Source organism: Aspergillus ibericus (genome assembly GCF_003184845.1).
Source record: "Aspergillus ibericus CBS 121593 unplaced genomic scaffold BO80scaffold_36, whole genome shotgun sequence".
NCBI classification, from domain to species: Eukaryota; Fungi; Ascomycota; class Eurotiomycetes; order Eurotiales; family Aspergillaceae; genus Aspergillus; species Aspergillus ibericus.
Genome location: NW_020292134.1, coordinates 212,800 through 235,933, shown reverse-complemented (window position 1 = coordinate 235,933; position 23,134 = coordinate 212,800). Strand labels below are relative to the sequence as shown.

Genomic DNA, 23,134 nt, shown 5'->3' with positions numbered 1-23,134 from the left:
AGTTCACCGCGGAAAATGAAGTGATAGGCATTACCATAGCATAACGGTAATAAGCCCCCAGCCACGTACAAGTCAACAGGCACGTTGCTGCATTGAAACCTTTAAAGGCTATTGATCCAGCAAACCCAGAGTTAGCGTGCTACTCCCCTTGGCGAGGCCCGTGGCGTCCAAGCAGAGATGCCCGTCAAAGCAGGAGCTCGGAGACGTCATTCTCGTTCAGACACCTGAAGGTTGCCTACGAGGTCAGGTGCTGCAGGACGGTGATGCAGAATCCCGGGTCACGATAGAATTCTCGTCTCCAAACCCCGAACCGAGTGTTTCCGAAACGCCCTGGTCGTTGCTTATCCTTCATGTATTGCTATTGGCCCCCACGAGACAGCCATCGCATCGGTCATGCATGCTAACTGCTTCGGCAGGGAGGGTGCAATGTCGCTGATCCCAACTTCAACGCCAACCGCAACAGGGGGTACGAGCCATGATCTCATTGGCCCACGGTGCTCTTCGCCGCCACCCCTGGGTCTTGGATGTGTTTGCTTTGCGTAGCAGATGGGCTAGGGACTGTTTTGTACCCGGTAAGCCTGTCAGGAGACAGGCTCCTATCAGGACACGGCCTGTGCGGGTCTAACGCATCGAGACGCGACGAGCATCAGCTGTAATCCATAGGTTGGGTTGCGAAACTCGCCACGGAGATCGGCCTGACCTCGTTGAGGGCTAGTCAGTCTGGTCGTATATCAAACAATGTTGATGCTGGCGACCAGTGAGAGGGCGTCTGAGCGCGAGGATGACCGTGAAGATCCGGGCGACAGTCCAATGTGGACTGGCACAGGACGCATTGACTCACGGTGGCCAAATAGATCTTGCAGCATCAGCATCGGCATCAGCAGCAGCCTTGATCCGGAAGCCAGTCAGGCCAGCCTCACCGAACCTTGATTTCGAGTCCAAGTATGGAGTCAGTAGTAGGGGAGGAAGGCGGTGGTGGAATGGGTGTTGGTGGTGGTGGTTCGTTCGGCCGAGGATGAGCCCCGCATGGGCCCCACGAGGATGGAGACCGGATGGATGCCTGGGAATCATTCACATGAAAGTCGTCCTCTCAGACCTTGGTTTGTTAATTAACAGGAGAGATGATCATGGCAGAACCTTGGCCTGGTTGCTCCGGGCTCGCAGCAGTTGGCAGGCCAACCGAGATGAGGTTCCTGAGTGGCCCCACCCGCGCTGATGTTGATGTTGATGTTGATGTTGATGTTGATGCCGTTGCTGATGCTCTATGAAGTCCATGGAGAGGGAATGGATGTCCATTGATTGCAGTTTGACCATGGCCCGGAGAATACTGACTTCCGCATCTCAGCGGTGCCCCTTGTAGCCGTTAAGCTAGTAGTCATTTTCTCAGCCCAGCTAGACGATCGCCGTGTTTCACCTTCTCCACATGGTCGGGCTGCATGCCATCCACGGGCACCTGTCACTCACTCACTGTCGCTGTCACTATCCCTTCCAGTTCCATCAGAATGATGTCTCCATTCGTCGCTATCGATAAGAGAGCCCCCGTCAACGGCCACCAGCATCATCCATTCATCCATCCCTCCCTCAATCAATGGCCAATTCCTGCAGGGATTCGGCTTCGATGCAGTGCCTCGCCTCCTTCAGGTTGCCAGCGCAACCGCCCGTGTTGACGCCCGCAATCGTCGTCGCCGCCCCTCAGCAATCCCAAACTCCGCTTCACACTGGACAAAGCTTGGGAGGGTCCACTAGTCATGACGATGGCCTTAATCTCAAATCTTCCATGCGGCGACTCCAGATCGTCTAGAATCGGGCCCGATCGGCCGTGATTGGGATGCTGCCTGTTGACGATTATTTCCCCTGTCAATATCATCTCATCACTTATCCCAGTTTCTCACATCAGCACCTCGGTCTCTAGCTTGAGATTGCTCTATCGGCCTCAAGGAATCCATTTGCCTTGTTCTGACTGCTCTCAACGCCACGGCTTTTCATGTCGGCCGGTCTGGCCTCCAGACGCGCCTTCTGAGTCGTGTTCACGAGCCAAGATCGACGGCTTCTCTAGATGCATGGCCATTCGTCTCAGACCGCCGTATTGCTGTTGACCCCCCTCGAAGCTCTCGCCGACCCTCATGGATGTATGTCCCTCGCGAACACACGCAATGCGCAGGGCTGTTGGTGCCCCTGTGGTGTCAATACTCCTTCTGTTTCTGCTCCTGGTCGGTTCTGCGTTCTCGGCAGTCCCATATGCTCCTTCGCAGCTCCTCTACTCCTTGAACAGCAATGGCTCCTTTGCCTACCTGCTGCAGACCACGGGTACTAGCCAGGATGCCTCGACCGAGTTTATCACCTGGAATATTTCAGGAAAGCTCAATACCGCAAGCCCGAGCTACAATATTCTGATGGACCCATTGCCGTTTGAGCTTAATGAGCAATCGCCCGCTTTTGTGCCTGTTATCGATCAGCATGGAGTGATTAAGATTTTTGTAGGCGATTGCCGGGATGCTCTGGATAAAGCGGATGTGTGGCAGTTTACTCCGGACACCAACAGCTCCATTGGCGACGGAGTCTGGGAGAAGCTCACCGTGGCGGAGAGCAGTACAAGCGCCAGCGTGAGTGGGCCGGATTACCTCTCTGCGGGGTTTGCGTATTCGGCCACCAATACCTCCGACAGCTCCATCTATGCCTTTGGGGGAATGTGCCCTTTCTCGAATGCCTCGGAAACCAATTGGATAGCTGCCGCCAACTATTCACAGTCCATGATCGTCCTTGAACCCTCGGGATCCGGGAGGACCGATTCTTATGACGCCGCTACCACCGGCAATCGAGCCCCCCCAATTGCAGAGGCTGGCTTCACGATCACCCCATTGCAGGCCACTTATGCATATTCAACCAGTGGTGAGGTGCGCCAGCAGCAGGACTTCCTTCTGATCGGCGGCCAAACCCAGGAGGCATTCATCAACATGTCGCAGCTTGCGGTGTTCTCTCTTCCCCAGAACAGCTGGAGCTTCGTGACGGTTGAAACCACATCTGCTCCTCCTTACAAGACCGAGCTCGCTGCGCGGGAAGTTGCCACGGTCGAACCGAGGTCGGGACACACGGCAGTCCTTTCCCCGGACGGGACCAAGGTCATCGTGTACGGGGGCTGGGTCGGGAATACTAGCATCGCTGCTCAACCGCAGCTAGTTATATTAGAGCTAGGAGAGAGCTACGGAGGCTCCGGTGACTGGTCTTGGAGCATACTGTCTACCGAGGATACTGAAATTGCAGGAGCGAGTGGAGTTTACGGACATGGAGCAACAATGCTACCTGGCGGCATTATGATGGTTGCTGGTGGGTACAGCATCCCGCAGTCATCCTCTTCAACTACCTCGAAACGTTCCGCCACGCCATCCCAACCCAACACGCAGGTCTACCTGTACAATGTCACTTCTGGGAAATGGGTCTCGTCCTACCAAAACCCCGGTTCCACCACCATCCAGCGACACTCGTCTGGCTCTGGGTCGACGACATGGAAGACTGGGGTTGGAGTTGGAGTCGGTCTCGGTGTCCCCGTTGTCGCGGGCGTCGCCGTCCTAATATTTTACCTCTGGCGGAGGCGCCAAAAGCGCCGCACGCGAGACCGGGAGCTCCGCAAGCTAGCTTTAGGGGCTGAAAGAGCCCACTTCTGGGGCCGGGATGAACCTGTCATGGCGAGTAGTATCCGCAAGCCCGCTATGGAAGAGGCCGCAGTGGACAATGACTACCCTTGGACCGGCAACCGTGGATTTGGGCGGTCATCTATCTGGCGCGATAAAGGGGACACAGTCGCAGAAAGGACTGGCTTGCTTGGAGAGGCCCCCAGTCTCTCAACCACAGGCCGTTCAGGCTTGAGTGCGAGGATGTATCGACCTCCAACGCAATACAGTGAGTACAGGAAAAGCGACGCCACTGGCGATATACACCCAATCGATGAGCGTGAGGAAGACGAAGCGAAGGATGCAGAGAGGGTCGTCACGCAGGAAACGATCGATATCCTGAGAGAGTCAACATTTCTGACCCCTCTGAGCACAACCGTGTGTGGAGAATCGTTCACGACTGGCTCAGCTGGACCTTCCGACTATATAGCTGGGATCGGCTTCGATAGAGACCTACCGGCCTCCCCGGACCAGGACGACCGGACATCATCCAACCTCTCCGACTCTTCGACGTCGGCCAAGTCGGTCCATCAATTCCGTGGAGTCAATCTCAGCTACCCCTCAAGCCAACCAAGCAGTGGGCGCCAGTCACCCCAGAAAGCGGCCTCTATGGCTGCCCTCAGTCGGGAGCCAACCCGAAGCCGACCCAACAGTGCGGCACTTTCATTCGAAAAACGCTACTCCTCTGACTCCTACTCCACTGCTCCGACCACGCTCTCCCAGAGACAAGCCGAAGGCGAGCATCTCCTCCGCGAGGATCCCGAGTCGTCCTCTCCGCTCGACCTTTTCCCCAAGCCCACCATCTTCCCGAAGCAAAGAACATCCGACTGGATCGGCAGCAACGTTCGCAGAGTCCTCTCGCTGACGCGAAGACGCCCCACAACCGACCCCGACCCGATCACGGCACCTCTGGCCTCCGGCATTGACCGCAGAAGCACCCTCCTCAGTCCCACCCCCGCCTCAGGCTACGGACTCCCCCGCCGCTCCGTGAGTGCATCGGCCGAACTCTTTCGACGCAAACAAGGAGCCAAAGACTGGGGTGCGGAAAACCGACTCTCACGCAACATGGAGTCCCAGGCTCGATCCTCCCGAGACGACTCCGCTCTACACGGATTCCTAGACCTCAGCCCAGATAGTGACGAGGACTGGGACGTCGAAGGCGCTGCCGAAGGCCGCCGCGTCCAGATAACCTTCACCGTCCCCAAAGAGAAACTCCGCGTCGTCAACGCCACAGCAGGCGAACTAGACAACTTCTCCGAGAAGTCTGTCAGCAGAAGCAATAGTGATGCTGCCAAGTAAGCTGTGCTTACTTTTCTTCCTTTCTTGTGACCTGTTTTGCGTGAAGGAACACGACAAGTGTCCGTGGCGGCGGTTTCAGTTGCGTTGATACATACCCACATACATACATACGGGGTTTCTGGGTTTCTGGTTGTTGATATGATACTCCACTCGTCCCATGCTGGTTCTTGCTATCTTGTTCATAAGTTCTTCCCTTCGTTTCTTGTCTTATGCGGTTGGATTGAGATTATGATGACGATGATGACGATGGATGTTGATGAAAGAAATGTGGATTTACGAGCTACGAGTGGAATAAACGAGAATGATCACGTTGATCCAAAACCCTAGTAGAATTTGCGTAGCTGGTGTTGTGTTTCGTATTAGTTACTGGATGAGCTCGGCCATCGTTAGCGTAGCGAGAAGGTACAGTTACGTGATACCATGAAAGATAAACGAAGGCTCGTGTATATATGTCATGACGGACATGGAACGCCAGCGTGATTTTAGTAGAACTGAACCCGAGATCTATACCACCCATCCAGAAGTGGTATGCCAATAGAAAGTCATTAGATGTGGAACATGGATGAATATGAACATAAACAGGACATGACGTCACTGCATTCTAACCCGCATGCATGGTGCCCAAAACAAAAAACAAAATATTTTATTCCCGAACCCAAAGTCTCATGCGCTTGCAGCTTATGCGTGGTTACCGCCCAGAGTGGGACGAGTGGGCACGGTCTTGGGCAACGGAGGCAGGAGGGTCTTGGCGCTCTCGCGGGCGTACTGCGCCATGAGGGCGTCCATGATGACCAGGGCGGACATGGCTTCGACGATGGGGACGGCGCGGGGAGTGACACAGGGGTCGTGGCGACCCTTGGCTTCAAGGACACCCTCGCCGAAGTCGTAGGTGGCGGTGGTCTGGGCCTGGCCAATGGTGGCCGGGGGCTTGAACGCGATACGGAAGTAGATGTCGGCGCCGTTGGAGATACCACCCTGGATACCACCGGAGTTGTTGGTCTTGGTGGTCAGGCGCTGCTTGGTGGTGGTGTTGGGGCCGAGCTGGGTCTCAACGTCGGTGACGACGAAGGGGTCGTTGTGGATGGAGCCGGGAACCTCGCAGCCGCCGAAACCGGAGCCGATCTCGAAGCCCTTAGTGGCAGGGATGCTGAGCATCGCGTGGGCGAGCTTGGCCTCGAGCTTGTCGAAGCAGGGCTCACCCAGACCAACGGGGACGTTACGGATCACGCAGGTCACAGTGCCGCCGATGCTGTCGTGGTTGTCACGGAACTGCTCAATCACCTTGGTCATGCGCGCGGCGGCCTCCGCGTTCGGACAGCGGGTGGGGACAAATTCGTCGACGGTGGTGCGGGTGATGGTCTTGAGCAGGTTCAGGTATTCAGGGTTGGTGGAGGCAGTAGGGTGCTCGGGAGTCGGAGGGAAGAGGTGTTCGTTGCCCACGGAGGAGACAAAGGCGACGATCTCGACGCCGTGCGACAGGCGAAGGTACTTTTCAGCGATGGCACCGGCAGCGACACGGCCTGGAAGCGGGGAACAGATTATGTTAACGACACTCGTCTGGGGACGATCGGAAGCCGTTCACTCACCGATGGTCTCACGGGCACTGCTGCGACCACCACCGCTGCTGGCCTTGACACCGTACTTCTCGAGGTAGGTGAAGTCGGCGTGACTGGGGCGGGGGTACAGGTCCATTGTGCTGCCGCCGTAATCCTTGGGCCTCTGGTCCTCGTTGCGCACCATCATGCCAATGGGAGTGCCCAGGGTAATTCCAAACTCCGTGCCCGACTGGATCTCAACGCGGTCCTTCTCATTCCGAGGAGTGGTCAGAGCGCTCTGACCAGGACGTCTTCGAGTCATCTGGGGCTGGATGTCGTCTTCGGTGAGCTCCATTCCTGGCGGGCAGCCATCGACGATGCAGCCGACGGAGCGGCAGTGCGATTCACCATAACTGGGGGGAGGCAAAACAGACGGGTTAGCCTGAGGACAAGCGTGGTATGCGATGTCCACCAATGTAGCATGGCATGACTCAAGAGGACGTACGTGGTGACGCGGAAGTAATCACCCCACGTCGACATGGCGGGCGGTCAATTGGTGTGAAATTCAGAGGAGAGATTTGGGAGGTGGGCGACTAGTCGCAAGAGGATAGAAGGGGAGTTGGGAGGGGGGAGAATGAGAAGACAGGGAGAGGCGTGGGGAGAGGAGAGAAAAGTAAGCGAGGGGCAGAGCGGGCGGGAGAAAAGTGAAGGTCTGGAGGCGGCGATCGCGTGCGGTTTGGCAGTTGGCAAGCAGCGTGATTGGCCAATGAGACACGAGGGCCAGTCCGATCTCCGGGCGCTACGGAGCAACTTAGTACTATTCTATGTACTACTGCCCGGTTCTGCAGGCCTTCCAGTGTACAATTAGTTAGTGTGTATGCGTTGAACTGCCTCTCTTTTTCTCTCTCTCAATCACAGTCAGCATGCCAGCATTACGTCGCTTCCTTCGAGCCTCCCATGCCTTCCACTGGCTGTCGCAGCACCGAAGCCCCATCGCGGTGCGGTGGAATTCTTCCTTCTCCGCCAACCAGTTCGCTCAGCTCGCCAGTCGCCAATCCTCCAAGCACCAAATCTACCAGTCCCTTTCCTCTGACCCCTACGTGAACCTCTCCATCGAACACTTCCTTCTGGAGCATGCGCCAGCCGACTCGAGCATTCTCTTCCTATATATCAACCGGCCATGCGTGGTGATTGGGCGGAATCAGAACCCATGGCTCGAGACCAACCTGCGAGTGCTACACAATGACCGCGACGTCGCGGATCACGATTCCGAAAATGCGCTCTACGTCCGGCGACGCTCTGGCGGTGGCGCCGTGTTTCACGACGAGGGCAACCTCAACTACAGTGTCATCTCTCCCCGGACGTCATTTACGCGAGATAAGCACGCGGAGATGGTCGTGCGCGCATTGCATCGCGTCGGGGCCACCAACACCAGCGTCAATGATCGCCACGATATTGTCATGTCCCTTGACGGCGCGTCCGCCGGTGAACAGAGCCCTCGACCACGAAAAATTTCTGGCTCCGCCTTCAAGCTGACGAGACACCGGGCACTTCACCATGGCACTTGTCTGCTCGATTCGCCCAACATTAATAGCCTCGGCTCTTTTCTACGGTCGCCAGCACAGGACTATATCAAGGCGAAGGGGGTGGAGAGTGTGCGGTCTCCCGTGGCGAATGTGTCGTCCGTGTTCGCCGATGCATCCGTCCCGTTTGGGATCCAAGACGTGATCGCTAACATCATGGGGGAGTTTGCAAGGCTGTACCAGACTAGCCCAGATGCTGTGCGTCGCGCGCAGCGTGCCTACGTCCATGACCCGGAGCTATATGCGGGTGATGACTGGGTAGTCGGAGCCGTGGGAGAAGCGGAAGGCTACCAAGAGCCTGAGATCAAGAAGGGAATTGATGAATTACGGGTAAGTTGTCGTGGTGGCTTCCTGACCGTGGACCGTACTGATGTGAGGTTGAATCGGACAGTCGTTGGAGTGGAAATACACTCAGACGCCCCAATTCATCTTCTCGACATATCCAGTCGAGGAGGACCCCCGCGAACGACCGGCGCTTCCACTGTCCTTGCCACCCTCGGTAAGATCCCCGCTGTCCTAGCGTCCTTGGCGACCGAGCTGACTTATGATCAGACACGCATTTTCCTTCGTCTCAAACATGGAGCGATTATTGAGAGTCACATTTCAATATCGCCCGACTCGTCTATAGCCTCGGAGCAGGCAGTCCGCGCGCATGAAGCGCTGAAAGGGCGTAAGCTTCACGAGATCCAGCCAACCCAGTGGAAGGAGGTCCTGTACGAACAGTTGGGGGCGGAGGAAGACGCAGACACCATTGAGGAACTTGCCCGGTTCATTGCGACTAAGCTTGGTTGGGTATAGAGTACGAGGTTCGTGAAACCCCTGCCCGGCTTTCCGTTGCCGATGTATAATAGATTGCTGTATAGACACCTATGCTACGTGTAGAGGCGCGGGTTGCCCCATGACCGGACCACCCGATGTCATCTCCAACCAACCATGAGATTCTTCATTTCGGGGATGCTTCACACCGAAATTAAACCCCGCCCCGCAATGACGATCAGGGTCCTGCCATGCGCAGTCTTCCCTGGCGCAGAACTTCCAACTATCGATTGCTGCCGGCTACCGATGCCGAGTGAGCTGCCGGTGTCCTTGCCGATGCTGTCCATGGGCCCTGGTCGGTGGAACGAGGCAGCGATCTCGGGGTAATGTTCGACGATGCAAGCAATATTCCCAGCGCAGCCAAGAGCCGAGCCCGCCTGGTGCGTTCTTGGTCTGCGGGGACTCTGGCCACACCGTCAGGTGGAGGAAGAGGATGCTCAATGGACACCGAAGGTATTTCAGGACGCTTGATGCCAGGGACCGCAGCAAATGCTCATGGTGATCCAGAACCGAAGTCTGCTTCCATTCTCATCCATGGCTTTGTCCATTTCTCAGGTGTTCTTCGAACATCATCGCACTGCTCTGGGCATCGGAGAGTCGAGTCCCCGGGTCTCCTGGAGGTTCCAAGGAAACGTGTCGGATTGGGAGCAAACCGCCTATAACCTCGAGATCCAACGAGCGGGACAAGCCCCCGATATCTTTTCTGTCAATTCCTCCGACTCGGTGCTTGTCCCTTGGCCCAGCTCCCCGCTGACAGCTGGGGAGGAGGCCACGGTTCGCGTGCAATCAATCGGGCGTCCGGGTCAGCCCAATACCCCCTGGTCTGATGCGGTTACAGTGGAGCCAGGATTATTGAGCCCGGAGGACTGGCACGGCGCCGCCGCCATCGCGTCGGACCGACCGACCGAGGTCAACCAGACCCATCGACCCATCTACTTTCGCAAGGACTTCCGGCTCGACGAGTCCCACGCTTCTGCGCGACTTTATATCACCGCACTGGGGCTGTATGAAGCACACATAAACGGGCATCGTGTCGGAGATCATGTCCTGGCCCCCGGGTGGCAGTCCTTTCCCTATCGTCATGAGTACAATACCTACGATGTGACGGACCTGTTGCAGTCAGGGGCCAACACCATCGGCGTCACCGTGGGCGAGGGCTGGTATTCGGGTCGTCTAGGGTTTGGAGGAGGACGGCGCAATATCTATGGGGACACCCTTGGCTTGCTCAGCTTGCTCGTCATCACGCAGCCAGACGGTACCAAGACATACATCCCCACCGATAACACCTGGCAGTCGGGCACAGGCCCCATCATCACCTCCGAAATCTATGATGGCGAGAGGTACGACTCACGATTGGAGCAGGAGGGCTGGGCAGAGCCGGGATTCAACAGCACCGGCTGGCTTGGAGTGCATGAAGTGCCGTTTCCAAAGGAGAAACTAGCTGCTCCGGATGCGCCCCCAGTCCGACGGGTCGAAGAACACAAGCTTCAAAATGTTTTTCTCAGCGCTTCGGGCAAGACAGTCCTGGACTTCGGTCAGAACCTGGTCGGGTGGCTGCGGATCCGTGTGAAGGGTCCCAGGGGTCAGACCATCAAGTTCCTCCATACCGAGGGTGCGCAATCTCTTTCTCTTGTTTCCCCCCCGAGTCCATCTGGCTAACCTCTTCGCAGTGATGGAGAACGGCGAGGTCGCAACCCGCCCCCTCAGAGACGCCAAGGCAACCGATCACTTCACGCTCGCTGGCGACGACGTACAGGAATGGGAACCCTCTTTCACGTTTCACGGGTTCCGCTATGTCCAAGTCGATGGCTGGCCCGATGAAACCACGCCCCTTGACCAGGACTCAGTCACCGCCGTCGTGGTGCACACCGACATGGAGAGAACGGGATTCTTCGAATGCTCGAATCCGCTCATCAGCAAACTCCACGAGAACATCCTCTGGAGCATGCGGGGAAACTTCCTGAGCATCCCCACGGACTGTCCGCAGCGAGACGAACGGCTCGGCTGGACCGGCGACATCAACGCCTTCTCCCGCACGGCCAACTTCCTCTACGACACCGCCGGCTTTCTACGAGGCTGGCTCAAGGATGCCTACTCCGAGCAGCAGAACAACTCCTGTCAGTCCCCCGACCCATTTCATCCCATCCCACCCAACTAATTCCCCCAGACGCACCTCCCTACGTGATCCCCAACATCCTCGGCCAGGCCCCTCCCGCCTCGATCTGGGGCGACAGCATCATCGCCGTCCCCTGGCAACTCTACCAAACCTACGGCGACAAAGTCATGCTCCGCGAGCAATACCCCGGCGCCCAAGACTGGATCGACAAAGGCGTCTCCCGCAACGAGGTCGGTCTCTGGAACCGCTCCACCTCGCAATTCGGCGACTGGCTCGACCCCAAAGCCCCCGCCGATTCCCCCGGCGATGCCACCACCAACAAATACCTCGTCTCCGACGCCTACCTCATCCACAGCACCGACCTCCTCGCCAACATGTCCGCCATCCTCTCCCTCGACGCCCAAGTCACCACCTACACCCACGCCCACACCACCCTCACCCACGCCTTCCAACACGCCTGGCTCTCCCCCAACGGCACCGTCGCCAACGAAACCCAAACCGGCCTCGCCCTCCCCCTCTCCTTCTCCCTCTTCCCCACCCCGTCCCAAGCCGCCTCCGCCCTCACCCGCCTCGTCGCCCTCATCCACGCCAACGCCTACAAAGTCGGCACCGGTTTCGCCGGTACCCACCTCCTCGGCCACACCCTCTCCCAATACGGCGCCTCCGCCACCTTCTACCGCATGCTCCTGCAACCCGACCTCCCCTCCTGGCTCTACCAGGTCCGCATGAACGGCACCACCACCTGGGAACGCTGGGACAGCATGCTCCCCAACGGCACCGTCAACTCCGGCACCATGACCTCCTTCAATCACTACTCCGTCGGCTCCGTCGGCAGTTGGATCCATGCCGTCATCGGTGGCTTGACCCCCGCGGAACCCGGATGGCGGGCATTCAACGTGGCCGTGGTGCCCGGCGGCGGGCTCTGGAATGCCTCGACTCGGTTCGTGAGTCCGTATGGGGAGATCGTGTCGAAGTGGTGGGTGGAGGATCATGAGTCGGGCACGAGTCCGTGCAGTCCTGCCGCGACGAGTGCCCGGTTTCGGCTGGTCGTGCAGGTCCCGCCGAATTCGTTTGCCACGGTGCGGTTGCCGGGTGAGACTGGGGACAGGAAGAGGGTTGGGTCGGGGATTCATGAGTTTGAAGTGCCATGTTTGGCCCTGGACTAAGTCGTTTATATGTGTGTGTGTGTGTGAGAAGGGAAAGAGTGTGGTTGGTAATGATACCCCGTATCGTTGAGGTAAGTAGGGGTCATGATTCGTAAATTCCACCTCCTATGTACAAAGTCCAAACACCCGAAAAGACAGAAAGATCCCTAGACCAAGGTATACGATCCCACCAACGATGCGATCCGCGTATGAACAATCTGATACAAGCAATGGCTACCCCAACTCCTCTAGTGCAAGCGCTCAAACGTGCACTCGAAATGCGAAGATAGTAGTATGACAGAATAAAACAAGGCAGAGGCCCGCTATTTCAGGCCCCGGGCCGGGAACCGACGCAAGCCGTCCCCTCGCTGGAGTTTCGTCTGGCTGCGGGTGACTCGGCGGGAGGAGGGCCCGTCGTCAAGACTTAATCCCCCGATCCCCGGACCTAGCTCGGACCGTTTGGGCGAGAATAATGCCTCGCTAGCGGCCCGTCCATAGCGGATGTTTCGGATTGTGTTGTTCGTAGCGGTGGTCGCGGTGGTGACGGTGGTCTCGGCGTCCGAGTCGCAATCATAGAAATCCGAGGCGTCGGATTCGTGTCCTTTCAAAGACTTGAGACTGAAGCTGTGATCCTTGTTAAAGGCCCCGTCGTATGGAGAGGGTGCGAGTGAATAGTATGGCTCGGGTGACTGCGTTGAGAAGCTGGAACTCGGGACGGTAGAGGAGAAGGAGAGAGGCGGCGCGGAGCCCTGAGAATTGAACGATTGGAGCTGAGACTGGCGGTTGGTCGCCGTCGGAGGAGCGGTCTCGGCGGCATGGCCATGTGATGACTCACTATGCTCCGACTGTTGTGGCTGGCCAGCGCTGCTAGCTCTAGCTATGTTATACAGAGATAGTAGACCCAACGCCTCCTGGGCCGCCATAAAGACCAAAAGCAATTGACCGTATCTGTCGAAATATTGACGTTCAAAAGAGACGCGCGGAAGATTCCCCCCGATATGAACGGCTGCCACAAGTTCTGCGAAGTAGACAAGGATTTCCATGCCGTTCCACTGCACAATAGGCTGCTTCAGAGCCTCCAAAAGAGCGAAGCCAGCAATCAGACTAGCGCTACCCAAGGAGGCAACCTCGACGTAGTTTCCAGGGATCGAAAAGTTTTCATACTGGGAGAGAAACCAAGCAGCGAGGGAGACAAGAAGCAGACCCAGCCGGAGATACTGGAACACAAAATAGCTGTGCAAGTCGGTAGTATTGCGAGATCGAGAGTTCGATGTCTGATGGCGTGCCTGCCAGGTGCTGTCTTCTTCATCCTCAGGCGACTTGATAGTGAAGGTTCGATCGAAAAGGCTCTCAAGACCGGTCGTGGCAGCGTGGTCACTCAGAGGGAAGAACTTGGGCGGCGCAAACACGGTATCTGAGTTACTCTGGCCTCGTTGCCACGGGCTGGACTGTGTAGGTGTACGGTGGAATGGATTACGCTCCACAACTTGTTCGATGGGTTTCGGGCGTTGAGCGGGCTGGTTGCGCAAGTTCCACGCGGGTGGCTGCGGCGCAGCAGGCACGGATCCGTAGAAAGGCATCGGCCCATCGAGCACGGACTTTTGGTCCCTCTGATGAACGCTGACAGTGGGCGCAATTTGATGCTGCACAGAAGGCGTCCAGTCCATGTCGTCTGATTCAGGAGGTGGCGTGAGAACGTGTGGTTCCTCCAGGGCCGCCCGCGGGGTGGTCGCCCTTGGCGTGCCCAACTTCTCCAGCGGAAAGCGAGAGGGGCGCTGCCGGAGATCGGAACTTGGAGTTGAAAATCCTGCCTGCCTGCTACTTGTACTGGGTGGAGGAGACGCTTCGGTTCTGCGGTTTGGTGTGGGCGCGGGGGTGTCATCGGTCCATACTACCAATGGGCGGGTATCGTAGCGCACTATGCGCCGAGAGACCACAACAGACTGAAGCATCATTAGCACATTGGCCCACATAGAACACTGTCCGATCAACTTACCAATACAGTAAAGAAGATCATGAAAAGATGCAAGGTGGGTGGCAGGTCTAGTGGTAGTCCACTTGACGTCGGGTCCCTCAGGACGCCCCAGAAAGCGCATCGTACGACCATGACAATGAGCTGCACCTGGTAGTATTCGCCGAGTCCGACGAAGCGACCGCCTCGTCCTTCCACCTTCAGGCGCAATTTCGGGTTCCACCAGATAGACAGGATACCCGCGATCAGAGCAAGGCCGGCGTACGGTGCCAGATCGATTGAACAGGAACTCGGCACACGGCGAATCTCAGACACTTGGCGCAAACAAGACATGACAGAAGGCGACATCGAGGGAGCATCCGGATCTTGTAGCGGTTCGTCTTCTTCCACAGTCAACGCACTCCACGCGTTCCAGCCAAGTTGGCCAGCGACACTGATCCAGTAACCCAGGCCACCGGCCAAGGCCAGCAGATTCCTCCAGTTCCATCGGCGAGCTTGCCGTGCTGCCCTCCCAGCTTTACTCCGATCCATCATGCGCCTTAAGTGATCCGACTTGGCCTCATATCCTGCCTGACGAATGCGCTGCTTCACTCTGGGTTCGCACTTGACGCACACCTGCGGGTACCGCTCCTCCATGTTCTTGCGAAACTTGGGGTACTCCTTCTCATATGCACTGTAATTGGGATCATCGGATGACGGGAAATAAGACGCTAACGCGCTGGTGAAGAGGTGTTGGTTGCGGAGACACTGGGCGCAGAACAAGCTGGAGGCCGTAAAGTCGGCGGACTCGAAGGGCGGGCTGGATCCGCCTGGACCGTAGACATCTGGATTCGTTTCCGCAGCAGGAGGGTCTGTGATTTCTCCTTTCTATCCAACCGGAACCATCCAGACAATCAGTATATGACTTTGTGTGACACCAGCGAGATAATTCCAGCGCCGGACCTACCTCATCCAGATAATTGACGGCTTCGCAATGTTTGCAACACCATTTGCGGGCAGTATCGCCGCCAGACAGGGCTGAGCGGCGCCCGCAATAGAAGCATTTCAATCGCTTAGCGAAGAGGGGAGCCATCTCAGGTCGCGTCGGTGGACATGGATGGCGGAGACGATAAGAATGAGGTGATAATGGGATGAAAAACGGGGGGAAAGTAGAAGGAAGGAGTTAAGACAACAACACCAAAATAATCGCCGAGAAAGCACAGACCACGTGCCTGGGCATCTCCAAAGTGTCGCCCAGAGAGACACCAACTCAATCACTCGCAGCAACCACCCTCATTCACGGGTCGCTCCCCTGCAATCGGGGACGCCATGGGGCTGGTTTGAGCCGGTGGCTGGGAGGCTCGGACCGTGGACGCGCTGTCAACGCATGTCATGTATATCATGACCCCAATCTGAAGCGTATAGATGGTCATGTGACCGTAAGGTCGGGGATGGCAGCAGGCCAGCAGCAGTTTACCAACGCTCCTCTGATGGCAACTTCCAGACTGCTGCACTGGAAGAGGCCCATAAAAGGCATTCTCTGTATCTAGCTAAAGGGAAAGATGCTTATCTGTTACTACATATTTGACATCTAACCCTGCCACATCTCAATCGACACCCATCGTCGCATTCTCCATCCGCCAACTCCCTCTGCCACCTGTGATCACTTCCATGGAGTCATGGTTATCCTGGAGTAGCCTCTTCTGGGCTGCCACTTTCGCTACTGTGGCTGGCCTATCCACGGTCATTGTACGCGATAAACCGCAACCTACTTTCTCTATGCGATAAGGATCCACTAATTGACTGACCGATTGTCTACAGATCTTCATGCATGCGCTTGCCAAATCCCAAAACAGCCAAGTTCCCCGATGGCGCTCGCCAAACACGCCCATTCACCTGCTCGTCGTTCTCGGTAGCGGTGGACACACCGCCGAGATGTTCTCCATGCTGCGGCGCATGAAACTCGATCCCTCCAAGTTCACGCATCGAACCTACGTCGTGAGCTCCGGGGATAACTTTAGCGCAACCAAAGCCGTCGAGTTTGAAACAACCGATCTAAGCAAGAAGCTCAGCACCGACGAGAAACCCGCCTCGACAGGCTCCTACTCGATCGTCACCGTGCCGCGCGCACGTCGCGTTCATCAATCCTTCCTGACTGCGCCATTCTCTACAATCCAATCCTTCTGGTCCTGTCTTCTGGTGCTACGTGGCCTCCATCCGGATCAGCAGTCGCTCAAATCTTCGCCCCTGCGCTCCCCATACCCCGACATCATCCTCACCAATGGCCCTGCCACGGCGGTCTGCGTTATTCTGGCCGCTAGACTTCTGCGGCTGTGGTTCTCCCTGTGCAGTGTCTTTTCCATCGGGCGCGGAGCTCACCCGAGTGCGCCAGCGTCAAGCGACTTTCAAATGCGGACGATCTTTGTCGAATCATGGGCTCGAGTGAAAACGCTGAGTCTCTCAGGTAAGCTCCTGTTGCCTTTAGCGGACCGGTTCCTCGTCCAGTGGCCCGGGTTGGAGGGGAAGAAGGCCTGGCCCAGCATGAGAGAGACGGAATACGTCGGTCCGCTGGTGGATTGATAGTCTCCGACGACCTCTGCAGCTTTTCTTCTTGCTTGTATTACATCTCCGATATTCTGTATCTGTAGATAGAGCATACATGATACCCCCGAAAACTTTCCTATCAATTATCAGTTCTTCCCCTCCGTTATGGTATCGATAAATAGACCCAGATAGCAGATAGGCGGGCCCTCCATCAAGCATCGGGCGATCCGCCGGCGGGACCACATCGAGGGGCCGACCCGAGGTAAGCATGAGCCCTGAGCACTGAGCAGGGATTCGTCCTCGACGGTCTGCATGCTCCCTGACAGACATACGTAATCCGAGTTCAACCTCTAGACTTCCCAGCATGCTATAAACTAGATAGTCCCTCCAGGGGGAAAAAGAAATCCAATGGGCGTTGGTTGCAGGCCGCCACTGTTAGTACTGGTGCTACTAGACACGGTCATCCCTGCTTCCAGAGCAGAAGGCAGAAGCGCTTACAATTCGATGAGTATCGCGGATCTAAACTCCGAGTGACCCCGCATCATCTGGCCCATTATAAAGTATTAGGTGTCCTCGGCTTGCGCTTGACTCCAGAACCAACCGGTTCCATCCTTCAGGTATCTTCCTATCTCGGACAGCATCATGTATTCTCTGCGCAATCGCTCGGCTCTGATTACGGGTGGCTCACGGTATGTCTCTCGTTGGCTTTGATGTCGGCAGTGCTCCTCTTATGGGTGACTACTAGGGGACTGGGCGCTCTTGTGGCCCGCAAATATGCCGCCGAAGGTTGCAATGTTGCCATCAATTACGTCTCGAGCAAGGACGATGCGGAGAACCTGGCTGCGGAGATTCGGGAGAAATACAAGGTCAATGCTATTACTATACAAGGGGTACATGATAACGGTCACTTTTGACACCCCAAACACTGGGCTGATATCGTGACCTCATTGATTAGGATGCCGGTCGGCGGGAGGACTGTGTCAACGCCGTCAAGACCACCATTGAGCAGTTGGGCGGACTGGATATCGTCGTTTCCAACGCAGTGAGTCGCTAGTGTTCACTACTTTGGCTACTGCTACCGGCAAAGGCAAAATAGCTAATTGCCGACCTAGGGTTGGACCAAAGTAACCAAGTTCGGAGACTTAGACGCCATGGAGGACGAGGACTGGGATAAGGTAGGGATGCCAATGGAGGAAAACACCTTGCGGAGGAATGTCATCTGGCTGACGGGGCTAACATGGTCCTCAGTGTTGGTCAGTCAACGTAAAGGGCCACCTCTATCTCTTCAAAGCGGCACTTCCCACATTCAACACCAACCCTGAGGGCGGCGTGTTCCTCTTGACCTCGTCTATTGCGGTACGCTCTCGACCAAGACTGATGATCAGAAAGAGCCCATGTATTGATCTGTAACAAAGGCCGTTACGCCAACTGGGAGCAGCTTGCCATATGCCGTCACCAAGGCCGGAGGTAGGTGTACCGCAACGACCAAGTTTTCGCATTGCTAAGATCAACAAAAGCACTGCACCTGGCGAAATGCCTTGCACATACCCAAGGGAGTAAGGTCCGCGTGAATGCGGTCCTGCCTGGCCTACTTCTGACCGAATGGGTGAGTAATTCAGTTACAGTCATAGTGAAGCTCCGTCGTGGCAGAGCTAATATAACGGCAGGGCCAGCGCTTCCCTACTGAAGCCATCGAACGGTGGACGGATAAGACAGCCCTCAAGAAAACGGTGAGAGCCTCTCTAGTTCGGCATAGCTTCCGCATGTTAACGGCCATTATTAGCCCGAGCTGGAGGACACCGCCAATGCGTATGTCATGCTTGCTCAGAACACATCGATGACCGGGCAATCGATACAGATCGGTGAGTGCCCTGGTTCACGCTGTCTACGGCAAATCTAATTCCCTAGATTCCGGCTTCTCTTTCCTGTAGAACGAGCCCGAAGTCCAGGCGCAGTAGACTCAGGGCAGTGGCGTCGGGCACTGGAACGGGTTGATATTAAGAGTGCTAAAGACCGGTATCATGACGTTAGCAATATGGAACAAAGAACGGCTAGCTTTTCATCACCCGACCCCTACACAAGGGGGTTGTAGAACGGCGTATATCCCACATCACCCGAGTAAAACGTGCGATCGCCAACCATCCGAGCCTTCAGAGCGGCACGAAGAGCGTCGGCATTCTGTTGTCCTTCCACCTTCATCTGGTGTACCTTGACGAGCTTTCCATCCCGTGTAAACACATAGACGCCTTTCCCCTTCGCTGACTCGATGGGATGCGTGCCATCCACGAACGGCAAGCCTGGGACAACGGCGAACTTGTCACAGCCTTTGAGCGGCGACGCTTCTTCGAATTCCGTGAAAATAACCCGCCGATGTTGGAAAGAAGAACTTTCGCTAGAAGTGTTGGTAGCAACCAGAGCCTTGCTCCAGAGCGGACCTAGCACGCGATTTCTTCTGCTAAGCTCCAGCCACGACCAGTTTGCCCAATCAATATGCCGGTCCTCCGGCTTGATTTTGGCGGCATGGATCAACGGCCCGTCTCCTTCAGAAGATCTCCAGCCTGCATCCTTCACGGGTCTCACGAACAACCCCTCCCGGATACCATCAACGAGGATATCTGCGCCCTTCGGACAGACGAGATCCAGTAAGTCGGGTACTGTGCATGAGTCTGGATCGGGTATGTCAAAACCGGGGGCCGGAGTCTGTGCTAAAATAGTACCGTGGTCGAAGTGCTTGAGATGTAGCGTCTGGAGGGTGACGCCGGTCCGAGTTCTACCGGCCAATAGTGTGTGATGTAGCGGTGCGGGGCCCCGGAAGCTGAGGACTTTTGTTAGTGAGTGTCGTTCGTGGGGTAAGCGATGCGATTGCGTACTCGGGAAGCAAAGAAGGGTGAACATTCAGACCCCCATACTTTGCGCCATTGAGAAGTCGCGGAGGGACGAACAACCCAAAGGAGACGGCAACAATCAGGTTAATCGGACCGGCAGGCAGTATAGGCGGCTAGCAGGGTCAACATGCATTCAAGGAAGGTGTCGATGGCCATCAGTTACCGTCCAGCCTGTAAAGGTATCGATCTCGTGAATCGGAAGGGATAAGTCCGTCGCAACCGCTTTTATGGGAACTGTAGATGACCACAAATCAGCTGCAAGATCAATTGCCGGGGATTTCTCAAATCAGTACCCTCGCGGATTTGCTTCAGTCCTCTGCCAACCCTTTTACCAGGCCTGCAGACAACGTCGATTGAGGCAATCCGATCCGGCCGCTTCACATGCTCTTTATGGAGAGCTTTCAAGGAAGCTATGCTGAACTCATCAGATCCGCAAAAGAGGATACGAAGGGGGTCGTAGGCCTTGGTGGCCAGGCGCCGATGTGACCAGGATGGGAAAATGCTGACTCGTCTGTAGGCACAGAGAGCGCCAGGCCCTCGAGAGAAAAACATGGCCTGCAATTGACGGCGACGGAAGGATGATTATTGGCAGCAGCTCCGGCAAGTTCGCCGGCCTCCCACCTCCACCACGTGATGTCACCGCCGCCCACTCCAACTCGCCCGGCGACGATGAGTGTTCCTTCGACAACTGCGCTGCTTGACCGTGAGCTGGAGCTCACGGGTCTATGGTGCAATGCCGGAGAATGACTCGGCTTCCGTGATTCCTGCACAACTGTCGTTCCTCACCATATACAACCCCCGCCTGGGTCCGACCGATGAGACAATCCGCGATCAGGTTGTCTTCTATACATCCAGATCGGTTCGATCGCGCAGACGTGAAGGCTCACTGGCCGACGATGACGACCACGGTTCCAACGATAGGTGGAATGAGAGGTTGCGCCAGATAGGACTGGCCCAGGGTATGGTGGGCTTCGCCAGGTGGGAATCGGCATACAACCACTGTACCACAACCCGTGCTGAACTAAGGATCTAGGAACTTTTCGCAGGGGAAAGCAGTCGATTACGTGGAAACTGAAAAGTCGCAGATCATATTACATGAGTTGGAGAGCGACTGGTGGATTCTAGCTGTAGGTGGCCCTAAGCCAGGACGTGCCATCGATAGCTACTGAGCTTGTTACAGTCTATCGACCTAACTCGTCTCCCACTCGATCCAGCTGGCACACCTTCCTCTCAGCGCGATGCTTCAGCTTTTTCTTTTGGCTATTCTTCAAGGGAGATGTCCCCTCCTCACCTCCTGATACAACAACTGCGTCAAGCCCACTCTGCCTTTCTCCTTCACCAGGATACTACACTTGACGCCCTATACAGTCGTGTGGACCGGTCCACATTTTGTGCTCTTATCGATAACTTCTGGTGGCGGTTCGCGTGGAGCTGGGAGGTCCTGCTGAGCGGAAACCCCGCTGTTGACATATATAGCGGAATCAAGCTATCTGCTGGAGGTGAACTTGGCATTGGCGTTGGCGAAGAAGAGTGGGGAAGCGGAGAGAGAGAAGTGCTCGAGGACTTTGTCACTCGGACGGAGGGCCTAGTGGACTTAGTTGTCTCTCGATTTGGTGACCCTCGCCCACCTAGTGAGAATCTAGCAGCAAGAAACAGGCCTTGGGATCCACTGAACACAGACGCCGTTGACGACCGATGGCTCGGCTTAGGAGCCTGCCCTAGGCCTGCAGATGGAGTCATATTCTCCGGTGTAGGGGCGGTCTCTAGACCATCCGTCCTGCGGGTCTCTCAGTGGATGGAATCAATCTATAGATATGGGGTCGACGCATACGGAGTAGGCGAAGACCCGACCTCATCACGGCGTCGAAGGCGACGGAAGAAGCAACGCGGCAGATTGGCTGGAAGGGATTCCAGCAAGCAACCTGCTTCCGAGGCAGGCTCTCTGGCTGCAGCCCCCGATCGCCCTTTTTCTCCAGGCATACCACCCCCTCTCGTGATAGGGACCGCCGAGTCTCCGCAGGCTCCACAAGAGTTGAGTCCACACACGAGTGGTGAGAGCTCCCCGGCAAGAAGCGATCGCGGGAGTGACTGGATAGGCTTCAGAACCGACACGTTTGTGAAGTATCTTACGCTTGGATATGGCTCATCCTGGGGACTTTCGTCTGGGACGGCCAGCCCGCACCCTCGGGTCGAAGCGTTAAAGCGAGAAGACAGGCCGTCCACTCCAAGTAAACAGACAGATTCGTCTGCGGATGCTCAGGAGACCATGGACGGAAACATGCCGCAGCCCGACGATAGCAAAAAGCCTCAGAGCCATGGAAGATTTCTCATTGGCTTGTATTCTGATCCTGATGATCAGGACAGGAATACGCAAGAAGGCGCAGACACAGCGGACGATCAAGTGGGCGTAACAAAGGATACCATCAAGCACAGAGGCTTGCATGTTCATTTGTCAGATTCCTCGGAACAGAACCCAACGGGTAAGGGACTCACACCTCTACACTTGCGTTGTCCGTGGCTGATCTCGGTCGTGCTCAAGGCTCAGTAAAACTGCAAGCAGTGGTCTACATAGTATGCTTCCCCTATGATCCTCGGTCTTGCTGTAGGCCCTAACAATGCTATAGCATCGACCCTTTATGTACACATTTCTGTTCGATCCTTCGGCGCCAGCTCTGTCCGACCCGTCGTTATACCACAACATCAGCCACCAGTTAAGCCCACTTCACAAGCCTCTCAGCAACTCAACCTCGCCCGTCACGGCAGCCATGCGAGTTGCCATGTCTGACAATGCTTTCGACATCAACAAGCGATTCTCCGGCAAGAGTCAGCCAGTCTACAACTTAGTCTATGACCAGACTAATTTGACGATCCGTTCCTCGATTCCGAACATACCAGACCTTGGGTCCTCCATCAACGAACCCCGGGATCTGGCCACACAGCCATGGTCTCGAGTCGAGAGCCTCAACATCCACCACCGACTCCTCAGCACCCATCTCGAAACCCGCTCCCGGCCCTTGGAGGTCGAGAGGACCTGCAAGACCAGCCGCGGCTGGTGGATTGTCTGGATTCGGATGTCTGAACCTCCCCAACAAGAGCAGGAAAGCACGAACTCCAACGCTAGCATCCACACTGCCACCACCGATGCCCACCAGGAAGCATTCCTGATCCGCAGATCAAGTGACTCCGTCTCCCCGTCCGGACATGCTCGCAACAGCAGTAGCACTCGATTCTTCCGGGACTTGGGCGGAGCTTCATCCCCGGGGCTAGAGTCATCACGGACCGACACGGGACCAGGGAAACTTGTTGAAGGGCTGGGCCTTGACGCAAGACGATATATTGAGAATCTCCTTAGTTTGAATAGATGAGATGCGAGCATATATAAGAGATGACGTTGGCAAATTTCTACTTCTACCTGGCCCGACAATGACCACTTAACATAAAACAGACAATAATCGAACCACCGTAACCAAGACACCCTCCGCCCAACAAACTAGACCACACCAACACCAACACCAACACCACAAATTATAAAGCTCATGTCTATATAAAACCTGTGTAAGATCGATAAACTAGGGAACCCCCATCAATGTCC

The 23,134-nt window shown here is 56.1% G+C and overlaps 9 protein-coding genes across 9 annotated transcripts; 6 read left to right on the top strand and 3 right to left on the bottom strand.

Moving 5' to 3' along the window:
* Positions 1-1,995: 1,995 nt before the first annotated feature.
* Positions 1,996-5,288, top strand: BO80DRAFT_162143 (uncharacterized protein). Its single transcript, XM_025713863.1, has one exon. It carries the CDS (start codon positions 2,124-2,126, stop codon positions 4,965-4,967), a length of 2,844 nt encoding a protein of 947 aa, XP_025572721.1. The 5' UTR covers positions 1,996-2,123; the 3' UTR covers positions 4,968-5,288.
* A 5-nt stretch (positions 5,289-5,293) lies between these two features.
* BO80DRAFT_427447 (bifunctional chorismate synthase/riboflavin reductase [NAD(P)H] ARO2) lies at positions 5,294-7,186 on the bottom strand. Its single transcript, XM_025720011.1, has 3 exons — positions 7,008-7,186; positions 6,554-6,915; positions 5,294-6,487 (listed from the first exon to the last, which is right to left on the bottom strand). The coding sequence occupies exons 1-3, from the start codon at positions 7,040-7,042 to the stop codon at positions 5,646-5,648; spliced, it is 1,239 nt and encodes a 412-aa protein (XP_025572720.1). The 5' UTR covers positions 7,043-7,186; the 3' UTR covers positions 5,294-5,645.
* Positions 7,187-7,425: 239 nt separating this feature from the next.
* Positions 7,426-8,883, top strand: BO80DRAFT_437020 (putative lipoate--protein ligase; the record flags this gene model as incomplete). The annotated part of the gene is made up of 3 exons (XM_025720986.1): positions 7,426-8,415; positions 8,477-8,584; positions 8,638-8,883. The coding sequence occupies 3 exons, from the start codon at positions 7,426-7,428 to the stop codon at positions 8,881-8,883; spliced, it is 1,344 nt and encodes a 447-aa protein (XP_025572719.1).
* A 552-nt stretch (positions 8,884-9,435) lies between these two features.
* BO80DRAFT_361614 (alpha-L-rhamnosidase) lies at positions 9,436-12,183 on the top strand (the record flags this gene model as incomplete). The annotated part of the gene is made up of 3 exons (XM_025716018.1): positions 9,436-10,513; positions 10,572-11,018; positions 11,069-12,183. 3 exons carry the CDS (start codon positions 9,436-9,438, stop codon positions 12,181-12,183), a joined length of 2,640 nt encoding a protein of 879 aa, XP_025572718.1.
* BO80DRAFT_427444 (uncharacterized protein) lies at positions 12,144-15,351 on the bottom strand. The gene is made up of 3 exons (XM_025720010.1): positions 15,081-15,351; positions 14,159-15,001; positions 12,144-14,105 (listed from the first exon to the last, which is right to left on the bottom strand). The coding sequence occupies exons 1-3, from the start codon at positions 15,204-15,206 to the stop codon at positions 12,486-12,488; spliced, it is 2,589 nt and encodes an 862-aa protein (XP_025572717.1). The 5' UTR covers positions 15,207-15,351; the 3' UTR covers positions 12,144-12,485.
* Positions 15,352-15,600: 249 nt separating this feature from the next.
* BO80DRAFT_412694 (glycosyltransferase family protein) lies at positions 15,601-16,779 on the top strand. Its single transcript, XM_025718030.1, has 2 exons — positions 15,601-15,862; positions 15,935-16,779. Exons 1-2 carry the CDS (start codon positions 15,785-15,787, stop codon positions 16,691-16,693), a joined length of 837 nt encoding a protein of 278 aa, XP_025572716.1. The 5' UTR covers positions 15,601-15,784; the 3' UTR covers positions 16,694-16,779.
* A 233-nt stretch (positions 16,780-17,012) lies between these two features.
* Positions 17,013-18,793, top strand: BO80DRAFT_412691 (SDR family NAD(P)-dependent oxidoreductase). Its single transcript, XM_025718029.1, has 10 exons — positions 17,013-17,346; positions 17,403-17,547; positions 17,613-17,699; positions 17,770-17,832; positions 17,906-18,013; positions 18,073-18,124; positions 18,175-18,263; positions 18,325-18,387; positions 18,441-18,519; positions 18,566-18,793. The coding sequence occupies exons 1-10, from the start codon at positions 17,300-17,302 to the stop codon at positions 18,586-18,588; spliced, it is 756 nt and encodes a 251-aa protein (XP_025572715.1). The 5' UTR covers positions 17,013-17,299; the 3' UTR covers positions 18,589-18,793.
* On the bottom strand, positions 18,625-20,108 carry BO80DRAFT_387685 (methionyl-tRNA formyltransferase). Its single transcript, XM_025717062.1, has 4 exons — positions 19,836-20,108; positions 19,706-19,776; positions 19,528-19,655; positions 18,625-19,472 (listed from the first exon to the last, which is right to left on the bottom strand). Exons 1-4 carry the CDS (start codon positions 20,092-20,094, stop codon positions 18,731-18,733), a joined length of 1,200 nt encoding a protein of 399 aa, XP_025572714.1. The 5' UTR covers positions 20,095-20,108; the 3' UTR covers positions 18,625-18,730.
* A 112-nt stretch (positions 20,109-20,220) lies between these two features.
* On the top strand, positions 20,221-23,000 carry BO80DRAFT_495617 (uncharacterized protein). The gene is made up of 5 exons (XM_025723959.1): positions 20,221-20,520; positions 20,576-20,669; positions 20,723-22,022; positions 22,082-22,113; positions 22,167-23,000. The coding sequence occupies exons 1-5, from the start codon at positions 20,276-20,278 to the stop codon at positions 22,905-22,907; spliced, it is 2,412 nt and encodes an 803-aa protein (XP_025572713.1). The 5' UTR covers positions 20,221-20,275; the 3' UTR covers positions 22,908-23,000.
* Positions 23,001-23,134: the final 134 nt, after the last annotated feature.